At 63.1% G+C, this 12883-nt stretch overlaps 3 protein-coding genes across 3 annotated transcripts in view; 1 reads left to right on the top strand and 2 right to left on the bottom strand.

Moving 5' to 3' along the window:
- ATP5I (ATP synthase, H+ transporting, mitochondrial Fo complex, subunit E) overlaps nucleotides 1-233 on the bottom strand; it is a 2401-nt gene extending 2168 nt beyond the window's left edge. Inside the window, exon 1 of the mRNA XM_008569428.1 lies at nucleotides 80-233. Within this exon, the coding sequence (XP_008567650.1) occupies nucleotides 80-212 (133 nt within the window). The 5' untranslated portion in view covers nucleotides 213-233. The remainder of the gene's footprint in view (nucleotides 1-79) is intronic.
- A 122-nt stretch (nucleotides 234-355) lies between these two features.
- Nucleotides 356-6427, top strand: MYL5 (myosin, light chain 5, regulatory). Its single transcript, XM_008569550.1, is given in 9 exon segments — nucleotides 356-505; nucleotides 1071-1217; nucleotides 3801-3923; nucleotides 4102-4108; nucleotides 4111-4170; nucleotides 5011-5115; nucleotides 5351-5426; nucleotides 5499-5547; nucleotides 6198-6427. Coding segments are annotated over 9 exon segments (765 nt in total). The 3' UTR covers nucleotides 6246-6427.
- Nucleotides 6428-6846: 419 nt separating this feature from the next.
- The window catches only part of MFSD7 (major facilitator superfamily domain containing 7), a 7343-nt gene continuing 1306 nt past the window's right edge, over nucleotides 6847-12883 (bottom strand). The window contains exons 3-11 of the mRNA XM_008569543.1: nucleotides 10740-10947; nucleotides 10290-10503; nucleotides 10106-10182; nucleotides 9526-9663; nucleotides 9293-9409; nucleotides 8579-8731; nucleotides 8200-8357; nucleotides 7809-7918; nucleotides 6847-7061 (exon numbers count right to left, since the gene is read on the bottom strand). Of these exons, the coding sequence (XP_008567765.1) occupies nucleotides 6847-7061; nucleotides 7809-7918; nucleotides 8200-8357; nucleotides 8579-8731; nucleotides 9293-9409; nucleotides 9526-9663; nucleotides 10106-10182; nucleotides 10290-10503; nucleotides 10740-10947 (1390 nt within the window). The remainder of the gene's footprint in view (nucleotides 7062-7808; nucleotides 7919-8199; nucleotides 8358-8578; nucleotides 8732-9292; nucleotides 9410-9525; nucleotides 9664-10105; nucleotides 10183-10289; nucleotides 10504-10739; nucleotides 10948-12883) is intronic.

Raw genomic sequence — 12883 nt, 5'->3', positions numbered from 1 at the left:
TGGTAATGAAATTACAAAGTTTGTTGCAATTTGCAAACTTCAACGAGTTTAAATCCGGGGGCCGCGAAGCGTGGCTCACCTTGATGAGCGGAGAGACCTGCACCGGCGGCACCATCTTGTCCCTGACCTCCGCACCGGAAGCACAACCCCGAAACCAGGGAGGACGGAAAACCAAGGGAGCAAAGGCGTAGCGAGCGGGGTGGGGGGCGCATGCGCCGTCGGCGGCGAGTGAGCGTGGCGTGGCACCCCCTGGTGGCCGGAGGAGACGGAGCGCCCCGCCCTGCGGGTGACGTCACGGGGCGCGCACGCGCACAAGGGCTGGGATGCGCGGCCCGCGACCGGCTGCGCATGCGCGATGGGCTGGGGCGGGTGTCTGCTCCGGGTAACGCGGTGGCTTCGTTTTCCGGAGATGGGTGGCGGCGTGCGACCCCGACCCCTGCCCGGGCGCGCGCCCCGGCTGCCCCCGCCCACCGCTGCAGACCCTCCCACAGCGTTTTCGGAGAAGGTGGAGAGCTGATGGAGGCCCATACACATGCGCACATATTTGGAAAGTGTAGGTCAGGCTTACGAACTGCTTTGGAGAACACCCCACAGGCCCTGGCAGGCCGAGGGGACCCCGGCCCCCAGCGCCGCCCTGGGTCGCGCACACCTGGGGCCCCGACCCCCGAGGGCAGGCTCAGTGCAGGCGCCCTGGAAGTGCTGGAGGCTTTGGGGCAGGGAAGTGGGGGCTCCTGTGCTGAGTGTGATCTGGGTGCAGATGGGCTCCCTCGGGGCAAGTCCCCTTGCCCCCAGGCCCCTTGCCAGTGGAGAGGGGTGGCTGCAGGGCAATGACCCTCTGCCAGTGTCTATGGCCAACTCGGACACACCAACAGGCCAGATGGAGCAAGGTGGCCACCTTCCTGTGACTGCACTGCTTTGGGTGTCTCCTGCCTCCCTCCTCCAGTGGAGCTAAAGCTTCCTCACCCCAGGAGCCCTCATTATTTTCATCCCAGGAAGGGGCTGGGGTGCTCCAAACCCCCAAGCCCCCAGGACCCCATAGTTGCAAGCTCTAAGGCCCACCTGTCCAACAGCCCCGTGGTCAGCCCTGGCTGGGGCTGCCCGCAGATGGGGATGAGCCGTGTCCAAGCAGTCTCCCAGCTGTGCTCATGGTGCTGACACGTGGTACCCATGAAGCCCGGGAGTGGTTTCCCGAGGTCTCGTCCTGCTCCTGGCCTGCTGTGAGTGGGGGACCCCCATGGGCTCCTTTGTCCCAGCGCAGTGGCAATGGCTCTGCGCCTCCCTGAGGCTGCCTGTGCTCTGGTCTCCTCGGCCCTGCACTGTTCCACTGGGATGGAGGAAGCCCACTTTTCCTTACTTTTCTTCATATCCACTCCTTGACAAACAGAACTTAATTGTGAATCTAAAGTGAATGGGATGCAACAATGAAAACCCCCAGGCACATTGTAGGTGCCCAGCAGCCCTGGGGTGGGATGGGTGGAGCCAGGCAGTCCTGGGGCTCCCGGGGAGGTGCACTCGCCCTCCAAGGGTCTAGGCAGAGCCTGCTCCCTCTCCCTGGAGTCCGGGCCCTGGGCCACCACAGCTGGGAAAGTGGGACGTCACCTGCACTCTTGTTTCCTGGGCTGGGGGTGGGGATACCCAGGCCAATCTTACAGGGCCGCGCTGCTCTATTCTTCCCCGTCTGTGATGCCGACCTGGAGCTCCTGGTGTGGTGGGAGGCAGACCCCAAGCCCTGCCCCAGCCCTCCTCGAGCGCAGCCGCGTGGACCCACAAGGCACAGAACAAGTGGCCCTCCCCGGGGCTGAGCCCATACTCCCATTCTTGCCCTTGAGCAGCTGGGCTGCACTCGGTGACAAAACAGGTCTTCCCGTCCCTGGATTTTAAAATATACCTGACTTCTCAGCAACTGCTGCGTCCAAAATCAAAAATAAGTGTCTCTCAGGCCCAAGGTGGGGCAAAAGTGGTGGTGGTGGGGGGACCACATACCAGCAGCTTCCACTTGGAGCGGGGCAGGGGCACCAGCAGAGGACACAGGGAAAGGGCGTGGGGGGCCCACTGGGCTCAGGACACCAGCTACCTGCCGACGCCTCTGCACCTGTCGGGTCAGCTGTCGGTACAAATCCCGATGCTCTCCAGGGTTCCCGGGCTCTGCTGCTGCTGTCTTTAGTGCTGTGCACCCCTGCAGCCAGAACCCTCCCCAGGGGGCTCTGCTGGCCCTTCCCAATTTCCAGCATCAGGGGCCATCTGAGCACAGATCCTCAATGTGGTGCTCCCGACTCCTGCAGCCCAGGCCCTGCCCCTCCAGGTCATACCCAAGCCCCGCCTGCTAGGGGCAGTGGGTTGCCCTTGCTCTAGGCAAACCCAGCCCTGGCTCCTACATTTGGTTCTCCCCTCTGGGAACCTCCCCCAAGGCCCCTCCCAGGCAAGTTGAGCCTCCCCAGGGTCCTCAAGCTCAGGGTGTCAGCGCTGCCTGCCTGAAGACCCACTGGCCCTGGGGACCCCTGTGGCAGCACTTCAGGGGAAGCTGTCCCTGACTGAGGCTGTGTATCTCTTGAGGCACGATCTCAGCTATAGCAGACACCCACATGGCACCTGCAGCCTGCTATAGAGATGCATACCCCACCCACCCATGTGGCTACACACAGGTGCTCCCACCCCCTCACTCTCAGCTGCACCGAGGTCTGCAGCTGCCCTGGGTCCTGCTTCCTGCCGCCTCCCACTGAAACACAGGCCTGGGGGCTCCAAGGTCTTATTCTCCAGGCATGATACTGGGGTCCCAACTGCCCACCTTGCACCACCAACAGACCCCAGACCAGGTCTCTTCCCCAAACTGCTCATGAAGCCATGGTACAGCAGATCTGGGCCCTGGGCCCTGGAACCCCATCCTGGGCCACCTGGCAGCTTGACCATCTCCACATCTCTTCCATTCCAGAAATATTATCCCTGTGGGCCAGGCAAGGAGCTCCCAGCTGTGAAGTCACAGGGGTGGTCCCAGGACCAGGGTGGCAGGCCCCAAGGACTATTCTCTGCTACCTAGGCAGGGAAGTTAGGACAGTGCATGGGAGCCCCCAACACAGAGAATATACTCAGCAAACGGTGGATGACAGGCGCCAGGGACACTCACAGCAACTTTGCACAAGTCTGGAAAAGGCACCCCTTTCTCAGCAGGTCCTGGGGCACCCAAGTGGGTTCTCAGCCCCTCCCAGTCTCTTGGCCAAGGGCGTGTGCAGGTGGCCCTGGAGACGCAGAAAATCCTCAGGAGAACAAAGCTTCCTGGTGGGGACCTGGCCAGAGGTGCCTGAGGAGGCTGGGGGCCTGGCTGGGTGGGGGGTGAGGTATCTGAGTCACTGCCAGGCTGCTGAAGCTCACTCTGCAGTTGTCTAGTCCCCTGGGGTGGCCTAAGCCTGTCCTTGTAGGGAGCGGCAACTGAAGTCTGAGCTGTCCTGGGGGAGTGGGCAGGAGCTTAAGACGGGCAAGCCCACGGCCTGGGCAGGGCAGGCACAGGCGTGACGCATCGGGCAGACCCAGGCACGGCCAGCAGGCAGCCAGGCAGGCGGCCGGACAGGGGTGTGTGAGAGTGTGCGAGCTGTGCCTGTGAGTGTGCATGGCCTTCACGAAACCCTGATGCACAAAACAAGCCCAGAGTCTACTTTCCCCTGGGTCCTCAGTGGCCTTAGCACAGCGAGTTCATCATGAGCCTGGCCCTTTCCATCAGGGCCTTCCACCCAGGGGCCTGGGCTCGGGGTGCACCCATCCTCTGCATTGTCTCCCCAAATGCAGGGTGCCCCTGAGGGGACCCTCAGCTCTGTGCTGTCATCTCAGGCCAGAAGGAAAACCAAGAAGAAAGGGGGGGCCTGTGGGCACAGAGGGCCCTGTCCAATGTCTTCTCCAACTTTGAGCAGACCCAGATCCAGGAGTTTAAGGAGGTGAGGGCTTCCTCGGTTGCCAGGAGCCCCTTACCCAGAAGCTTGTGCTGGGAAGACCCCATGTGGGCCTCGCTCCAGAGCTAGAGAGAGCGGCCGCCTCTCTCACTCAATGGGGCCGGGGGCAGGGTGAGCTGGACCGGGCCCATTGGCTGCACAGCAACCCGGCTCTGGTTCCCAGGCATTCACTCTCAGAGCCAAGACAGCTTCATTGACAAGGAGGACCTGAAGGACACCTATGCCTCCCTGGGTAGGTGCCCCTGGAGGAGGTGGGCCAACCCAACTTCCTGCAGGCTGTGCGAGCATGGCTTCAGCCTGCCCCAGGCAGGGGAGCACCCCCAGGCCCCCGGTCTGATCAGAGCTGGCAGAGCACATTCCCAGGAAACAGGGTGGGTGGTGCAGCCCACCTTGGGAGCCTGGGGTGGGCTTTGGGGCAGGAGCTGATGCCCCACTGGGATGCCACAGGCAGCTGGCTTAGAGCCAAGGTACAGGGACGGGTGGTCTTGACCAGGAGGTGTGCCCCTCCCTCAGCTCAGCCTCGTGGAGCTGGGAGACCCTATGCACAGCAGACCCCAGTTCTGCCCCAGGCCCTACAAGCGCAGCTCAGCCAGGCACACTGCCCTCCGCAGCCTTGATCCACACGTGAGCCGGGAGGGCAGGGGGCTTCTGGATCCTACCCTGGGAACTGGGGAAAGCAGTCCAGTTTCTACCTGGGGTGGGGATGAGGTCCCAAGTGACCTGCCTTCCCTCTGGGAGGGGCCCCCTTACGCCCCAGTGAGTAAAGCAGCAGATTACAGCCTCTTCCTGGGCTCGATGGCCCAGGTGCTCTCTTCCTCAGCAGCTGGTCTCCCCAGGCTCAGGGTTTGGGGCGAGGCTCCTGCGGCCCAGCCTGTGCCCATCATGAGGGCCGCCTCTCTGCCTGTCTCCTCCCTTGTCTCCATGTGCCCCACACTGTTCTCGGAACAACAGAGGTGACAGCCCTGTGGGGTCACCTGTCAGCGGGGACAGCAGACACATCAACAAGGACAGATAGGGAGGGTGATGACGTTCCTGCCACAGTGACTCCTGACCCCCACTGCATCTGCAGCAGGCAAAATCAGCGTCAAGGAGGAGGAGGTGGGCGCCATGCTGAAGGAGGCCTCAGGACCCATCACCATCACCGTGTTCCTGAACCTGTCTGGGGAGAAGCTGGATGGTGCCTGCCTGGGAGAGGGGGTGGCCCACCTAGTCCCCAGCATTTGGGGACCTACATCTGTGGGGCCCCTGTGGCCACCCCAGAGCCATGGTGGGCTCTGCCCTGCACTCACCCCCATCTCCGGGCCCCAGCTGAGCCCCCAGGGTGGGAACGACAGAGCAGGGCCTCCCTGAGGCTCAGGCTTGCAGCCCAGGGCCTGGAACCCTCAATGCTGGGGCTCAAGGCCTCTTTGCAGGCACAGACGCTGAGGAGACCATCGTCAAAGCCTTCAAGATGCTGGACCCCGACGGCAAAGGCAGCATCAGCAAGGAGTGGGTGCTGGGCGTAGGAGGCACTGAGGGCCTCGCTAACCCCTTTCCTAATCCGGCTCCTCCTCTCCTCAGCATCAAACGCCTGCTGATGTCCCAGGCTGACAAAATGACATTGGATGAGGTCTGCGGAGCCCAGGCATGGCCCGGGATGGGAGCAGGGCCGCCGCAGCAGCTGGGGCGATGATGCCAGCCCCCAGAGGCTGCAGCCTGGTGGTGGGTGGGACGTGGGTGCTCAGAACAGGCCCCTGGGACGGGAGCCCTTGAGTGCCCATTTGAAGATCTGCAGTGGAGGCCACTCAGCGGCCAGTGTGGCCTGTCCTGGCCCGAGGGGCACGGCTCCCAGCAGTGCTGTCCCCACACTGCTCTCCACCCCTGCCACTCCACATCCCCAGTGCCACTGGGCAAGATCGTGGCCCCCCACCTTCTGGGCCCCCGTCCTCCCCCACGGTGCAGAAAGGCCCAAGCTGGACACCTGGGCATCGCTGACTAGCTTGGTAACCAGAGGGACAGACTGTGGACGGAGCAGACCGAAGGCCCGGGCTGTCTGTGCATCCCCCAGCCCCAGCCCCGCCCGCCGCCCTGCACAGCCCCCTCCCCACCTGCCCACCCAGCCCGAAGCAAGACCCGGAGCCAGAGCTGGCCTGAGTTCGGCACCTGTAATTCACCCGCATCTGGGCCCCACTTGGGGCAGTGGGGAGCCCTGTCGCTATCACCCCTCACGCCTGGGCCTGACCCGCTCTGACCGATCCTCCACCCCACAACCGCTGGCAGGTAGACCAGATGTTCCAATTTTCCCATGGGCAGGAACAGGACAAGTGAGGGGCTCCCCCTGCCAAGTCAAGAAACGTGGACCCACAGACCTGCCTGCGAGTGTCTGCCTGTGGGGAGGAGCGGGGGAGGGAGGGTCTGCATCTGCCTGGGGGCCCCTCTGCTGCCCCCGTCCTTGTGGCTAGCAGAGGAGAGGCTCTGGGATGGGCCCCTTCTAGCAAGGCCCTCCCCACACCTGTCCGCTCCAGACTCGGCCTCAGGACCCTTCAGGACCCCCATGCCCCCTGCTCTACCCTGTGCTCCACGTGCTGGGCCAGCCCCCCTGCCATATTGCCCCTGCACTGCCTGCCCTGCACTGGCCACCCTGGGTCTGGCCAGGCCACAGAGTGTCCTGACTGGTCAGTGGCCTCTTGTCCACACAGCAGTAGCTCTTTTTGCTACAGCCACACAGTCTGCCCTGGGGCCAAGGAGCCATCCCACTGTGCCCTGGGTGTGCCAAGGACCACAGGGTCCTGTCTCGGGCTCTCAGCTGTGGCTGGCACTGCCAAGTGACACAGGCCTGTCTGTCCTGCCTTCCCTTCATGAGATATCACTGGTCACAGTCTGAGAGTCCTGGAGTCTCTCGGGGGAGCCAGGGCCAGGAGAACCAGCTCTAGGCATGAGCTGCCCCTGAGGGTGCTGTGCCCGGAGCCTCAAGGGGTGGGTGTGGGGTGGGGTGTGGTGCATCATCTCCAGCTCCCGAGCATGCGTCCTGTGGGGAGGGGGATGCTCCAGACTCGGCCTGCAGACGCCGGTATGGGGTGTGGAAGAAGATCACCAAGACGCAGCTAAAGAAGGTGCACAGGCCGGCCATCAGCAGCATGGACACTGGGGACACATGGACAGCTCTGTCCTGGAGCTGCCCCTGAGCAGCCAAGCTCCCTCCACAGGGGCCACGGCCAAGCCTGGGTGATCCTGACCCACACTGACCCCACTAACCATAACCACAGAGCAGGGCCCAGACAGGCCCCTTCCCAGCCCCTGGCAGGCCCCTAGAGGCTGTTGACAGACCCACGGTCCCCAGCTGTGGGCTCCGAGGTCAGCAGCACACCCCACCTCTCTGATCTCTGCTCCACTCCCCTCTCTGTTTCTCAGTCTTTCCCTCTGTCTATCTCTGTCCTTCTGTCTCCCTGTTTCTGTCTCTGTCTGTCTTTCTCTGTCGCTCTATCTATGTCTCTTTCTATCTCTGTGGCCACCTCTGTATCTGTCTTCCTCTCTGTGTCTCTCTGTCCCTGCATCTCTGTCTCTCTGTGGCTGTCTCTCTTTCTCTGTCACTCTGTCTGTCTCTGACTCTCTGTCTTTCTTTCTGTCTGTTGCTGTCTCGCTTTCTCTTTCCCTGGTTTTAAAATAACCCACAAAGGAGATGTAGAGCTTGGGGTTTGGTCTGGATCTCCAAGCTGTACCCACCATGCTGAACACAGGGGTCTGCCTGCTGACCTCTGACCCCACCACAACCCCGCCCCATGAGAGGAGAGTGAGGCGCCCCAAGAGAAAGGGCTGTGGAGGGAGGTTCCAGGGCTGTCCCCAGCCCCCGTGCCTGCACTGCCCGGAACTCCGCGGGGGCCAGGCCCTCACCCGTCCAGTCCAGGGGGTCCTCGCCATGCCGGCAGGTGGAGAAGGGTGGCTCCGGGCGTCGCACGGTCACAGCTGCCAGCAGCACCATGATGAGCACGCCCTCAGCCTGCCTGGACACACACGGCCCTCAGCCCCACTCTGCCCAACCCAGCAGAGCTGGGCATCCAGAGAGGCTGACACCCGGGCCACCCACAGTGCCACCAGTCATTGCAGGGCAGCCCACCCAGGCCTGCACACAGCAGGCCCTCTACGTGCTCAGCCCTCTCCAGAGCAGATGGGTTTCCTGCTTTGTGGGAAAGGGGCCTGGGCCACGCAGCCTGGGGTAGGGGGGTCTCCGGGCCCCCTGGGCAAGCAGCACCTCACGGGCCAGGTGGTGCAGATGGACACTCACCCCAGCACGAAGACCAGGCCTGCGGAGGCGCCCTCACCCACAGGGAAGGAGCACTCAACTGCCAGCTCCATGGCCACAGGTGCCACGGAGAAGCCAAAGAGCCCGAGCAGTGCACAGACAGCGGCCAGTGCCACAGTCTGTCCCCGCAGCTGGGACACCTGGGAGCAGCACAGCAGTAGAGAGACAGGGAAGCAGTCAGACGTGCCTCTGCCCTGGACCTGCAGAAAGGAGCCCAGTCCACCCAGGGGCCACCCCAGTGGCAGAGGCAAGGACTGTGGGTCCGGACGTCTGTGCTGGCCAAGCTGCCTCACAACCTACCGGCCTACCTGGGCACCCCTCCCACTCCTGCAAGGTGGTTTTGGCTCAGGTGCACTCTCACCAGGGCAAAGGCCACGCAAGCCAAGGAGGTCAGGCACAGGCCTATCTTGATGGCTTCGGTGAAGCGCTTGGTCCGGTCCACATACAGCCCGAGGGCCAAGGCCCCCAGGATCCCAAACACGATGAAGAGAGCCCCACAGAGGCCTGAAAATTCCTGGAGGAGGAGAGGAGAGGCTGGGCACATCACCCAGCAGGGAGCCACACCTTCACCAGGACGTACACTGTCATCAGGGGGCCCGCAGTAGGACCACCATGTGGCGCTCAGGCCCAGGCACAAATGCAGGCTGCACTGCATTAAGGCTGCCTGCGGGGTGGTGTGTCCTGCACTGTGCCACCTGCCCCCCCAGGAACAAAACAATCACCAAAGGGGAGAGACTGTCACCACAGATACCCACACCCAACACGGATGCCAGAGGGCAGAGGGTAGTCCCCTCTGCATGCCCGGAGACCTGCAGGGCCAGGGCCTTACTGGGAAGGGCACTGGAAACAGGGTGAAGAGATACAAAGTCCCAGTGCCACGACCACCCTGTCCCCATGGCCACCACCCCTGCCTGCCTCCCCCAGAGCTGTAACTGCGGCTTTTCGTGCACAGTTCCCACAGGGCCCTTGACATCAGGAGGACGCCAACATCAGCCCCATCAGGGTGTGGACATGAGCGCGGGGAGAGTGTGGGGATCCGCAGCCACACTTCCGTGGGCAGGGGCCAGGGGCTCACATTGGAGTATCCGTTCACACAGAGGATCTGCTCCAGGAGGGCCGAGAAGCTGGAGAAGATCCCAATGCCACCCCCGAAGCACACAGCCAGGATGACGTAGGCCTTGTTCCGCACAAGCTGGAGGGGAAGGGGCCTCTCAGCCCAGGAGCCCAGGTGGGAGCGCCTGGCCAGGGGCTTTCCCCGCCCTGTCCCCTCTCCTCAGTCACCCCAGCCCTGGTTCCCACAGCACCAACCAGCTTGAGCCCATCGAGGAACATCTCCGAGCTGGAGATGGCAGCCCCAGCGGAGGGTGGGGTGGGGGGCACGTTCTCCCAGAGGCCGGCAGTGGCCAGCAGGCAGGTGAGGCCAGCAGGGACGGCGTAGATGCCAAGCTGCAGAGAGGATGCACATGTGCACAGAGAACCACGCAGACGCATGCACCTGGCCCCTGCCCTGGCTCCCGACCACACCCACCCCAGCAACTCCTGCCCCATTGCTGGTGCAGCCCAGCCCTCAATCTCTGGCCTGCCTTGGGCCTGCTCCACAGTCTTCCTCGCCTGCTCCAGGGGGGCTTCCTGCAGAACGCAGGCTCTCAGAATAACACTCAAGGTGATTGCTCCTTGATGGCACGAGCCTGACCTCCCGAGCTCCAGACTCACCCGACTTACCGCCAACTGCACACCCACATGAGAAGCAGGTCACACTTAACACACCCAGGTGTGTCACATGGACAGGTGTGGATGCACAGGTGTGCATGCACGTACAGACACATGCAGATACCACACACACGTGCACACACACAGACACACACGTGCCCCCCATGAGCCCCCTCACCATTAGGGGGATGTCCTCCCCTTTCTTGACCAGGGCAGGTGACAGCACGTTGGCCACAAGGATGCCCAGGGGGTTTGCTGGATGGACAGAGAAATGCATCAGCTCAGCTGCGGCCAGCCTTGTCCCCAGCCCACAGGCACAGTCTTCCTGGCTCTAGTGCTCCCACCCTAGCCAGAGGACTCACACATGGTGGCGATCATGTTGGCCGTGGCTCGCTGGTGCTCCGGGAACCACAAGGCAGCCAGCTTGGCCGGAGAGAAGATGACCAGGGTCTGAGCCAGGGCACAGAGGCTCTGGCCACCCATGAAAAAGGCAAATGGGTGGAGGGCCCCAGCAGCCAGACAGGGCAGGGCGCGGAGCACGCTTCCGGCAAAGTTCAGCCACGCACCCAGGATGGTCTGCGGGGAGGGGTCAGGAGTGCTGCCGGCCAGCCCAGGCTCCCCCATCTCCTGGGTCCCCAGATGTCATCCTCCCAGCACCCAGGCCTCCAGCCGCCCCACTGCCCAGTGACTCTCCTGGGGCCCCAGCTGGTGGGGCTGGTGGGCCCCGGTCTGGGAGAAGGCAATGGCTCTCATGCCCAAAGGCAGGAGACCCCGCGCTGTCTCAGAACAGCCGTGGTGGGGGTCTGACGCACCGTCCAGCGGAGCCCAACAGAGTCCAGGACCCAGATGGCCGCCACGCCGAACGGGATGGAGACCACGAGGTAGACCAGCGAGAGCCAGTTGAGCTGCCCCACAGATAGGGAGAAGCGTTCAGCGACGGTGTCAGCCACGGGTGCAAAGCTGAGCCACAGCTGTAGGAACGTGCGGGAATCAGCCAGGGGAGAGAAAGTGTTGGCAGGCCTGGAAGGGCCATGGGAACACAGCCTGACATGGACTCGGGGTCTTCCTGCTGGAGGCCACTCCTCACCCTGTCAGCTCCAAAGGAGGGCACCTGGCAGCAGGGTCGGACAGCGTGCACAGACCGTGTGCCAGCGACCTGGCCAGGGCCTACAGGACAGTGAGCCCCACCAGGACTGGACTGACCCTTTAGGAGAGGACTGAGGGCCATCATCAGGGGGCAGCGTCCACTGTCCAAGAAGCACTGTGCATAAGCTGGGTGTGAAAGGCCAGGCAGCCCAGGCTCAGCTGTGGCAGGGAGCGATACTGAGGCTGGAGCATGGGGGGAGAGGAGGTCGAGGCGAGGGGAGGTGGTGGCCCTGGTCCCCAATCACATGGACGTGGAGTTGGGGGGCATGTTTGGGAGAGGCTGTGAGGGCTGGTGGGTGGTGGAGACCCAGGGTCCGACCTCCAGGTGGGCTGGGGCAGGAGGCATGGTGGGGCCAGGCAGGGACAAGGACAGAGCTGAAGGCACGGCAGAGCTCAGAGCCCTCCGCTTTGGGGGTGAGGGCTAAGGCACCTCTGGCCGGTCTGCAAATTTGGTGATCGAGTCTCATGTAGAAACACCTGGGCTGTGTGCTGGCCCCATCCAAGGCCAACCTGACCTCCCCTACAGGACACGCAGGTGTGCTGGGACACTCAGCCCTGAGGCCTTGGATGGGGAAGGCTTCCTGGAGGAGGTGAGTTGGCTCAGCCCTGGAGGGAGGGCCCAAACGGGAGAAGGGGTCACCAAGGTTCCCACAGGAAGGAGGAGGCGGGCGGGCATGGGGCAATGACAAGGGTGTGTCACGAGTCAAAGTTTGTGACTCACCCAGCTCTGAGGATGGGAGCACTCCAGGCCACACCCTCCGTGGCTGAGCAGTGAGACCCAGGAGGTCTGACCACAAAGCCTCCTGTGACAGCGAGCCTGGACAGCCGCTGCACTTTCTTCCTTCTTCCTTGGGACAGCGCAAGGCACAGGCCTCCCACGCTCAGGAACAGCCCCACACAGGCCCAGAGGCTCCCTGCCTGGCTGACCAGCCAAGCCCCTCCCTGTGGCCCATCACGGGGCAGGGATGGTCTAAAACGTGCAAGGCAACGTGGGCATGACAATTTGTGGGGCAGGCTGTGTCTGCTCCGTCTGCCCCCAGAACCTGGGAGCCCTGCTGGCCCGCTGCAGCAGCTGGGTAACAAGGGGCCAGGGTAACATGTGCGAGGTAATCATGGCACCCACTGCTCACTGTGGTGACCCGGACAGGAGTCACGAAAAGTCCTGGTGTTAGGGTGAGACTTTTGCTTGCTCCTAATGACTTGTGGATAAAAAAGGGGAAGAACTGCAGGAGGACACCACTTGAGTGTCCAGTGACTTCTCAAGACCACAGCACCGCACCCTGGACTCTCAGACTCGTTGAAGCAGCCCCAGGGTGGGGGGATCCCTGCTCTGCATCCTCAGCCACTCAGGTCTGCCTTTCCTGAAAGGGGCAGCAGAAAGCTCCCCCTCCCCCAACCCAAAGCCAGCTAGGGCTTCCCCAGCGTCTAGACACAGGGGACCAGGGAGCCAAGTCACAGCAGAGTCGCGGCTCATCTGGGCAGCTGTGGGCAAAGGAAAGAGGTTTTGGAGTCACTGCAGCCAGCAGACCCCAGGTCCGTGCAGTGGATGCCGCCTGTCCTGCTGCCAGCTGTACCTTTTCATGCTGCCCAAGCAGTTCTTGAAGTTCTCCCGAAGCCCAATAATCTCACTCAAGTTCCCTCACGCACACTAGGGAGCTGATTCGGGGTGGCCCCATGGAGTCCCCATCACCGCCTAATCCCATGAAAAGGGGTCACTCTGAGGGTCAGGTGGCTCCAAACCCTCCCTCCATTCGTGCTGTGGCCGCCTGTCCGGGGGGCATGGGGACGGCCGGTCCTGGGGCGGGGGGGA

The sequence above is a fragment of the Galeopterus variegatus genome, unplaced genomic scaffold (genome assembly GCF_000696425.1).
Source record: "Galeopterus variegatus unplaced genomic scaffold, G_variegatus-3.0.2 Scaffold26, whole genome shotgun sequence".
Taxonomy (NCBI): domain Eukaryota; kingdom Metazoa; phylum Chordata; class Mammalia; order Dermoptera; family Cynocephalidae; genus Galeopterus; species Galeopterus variegatus.
The sequence above is the reverse complement of the archived record's forward strand: the minus strand, read 5'-3'. Positions and strand labels throughout refer to the sequence as shown.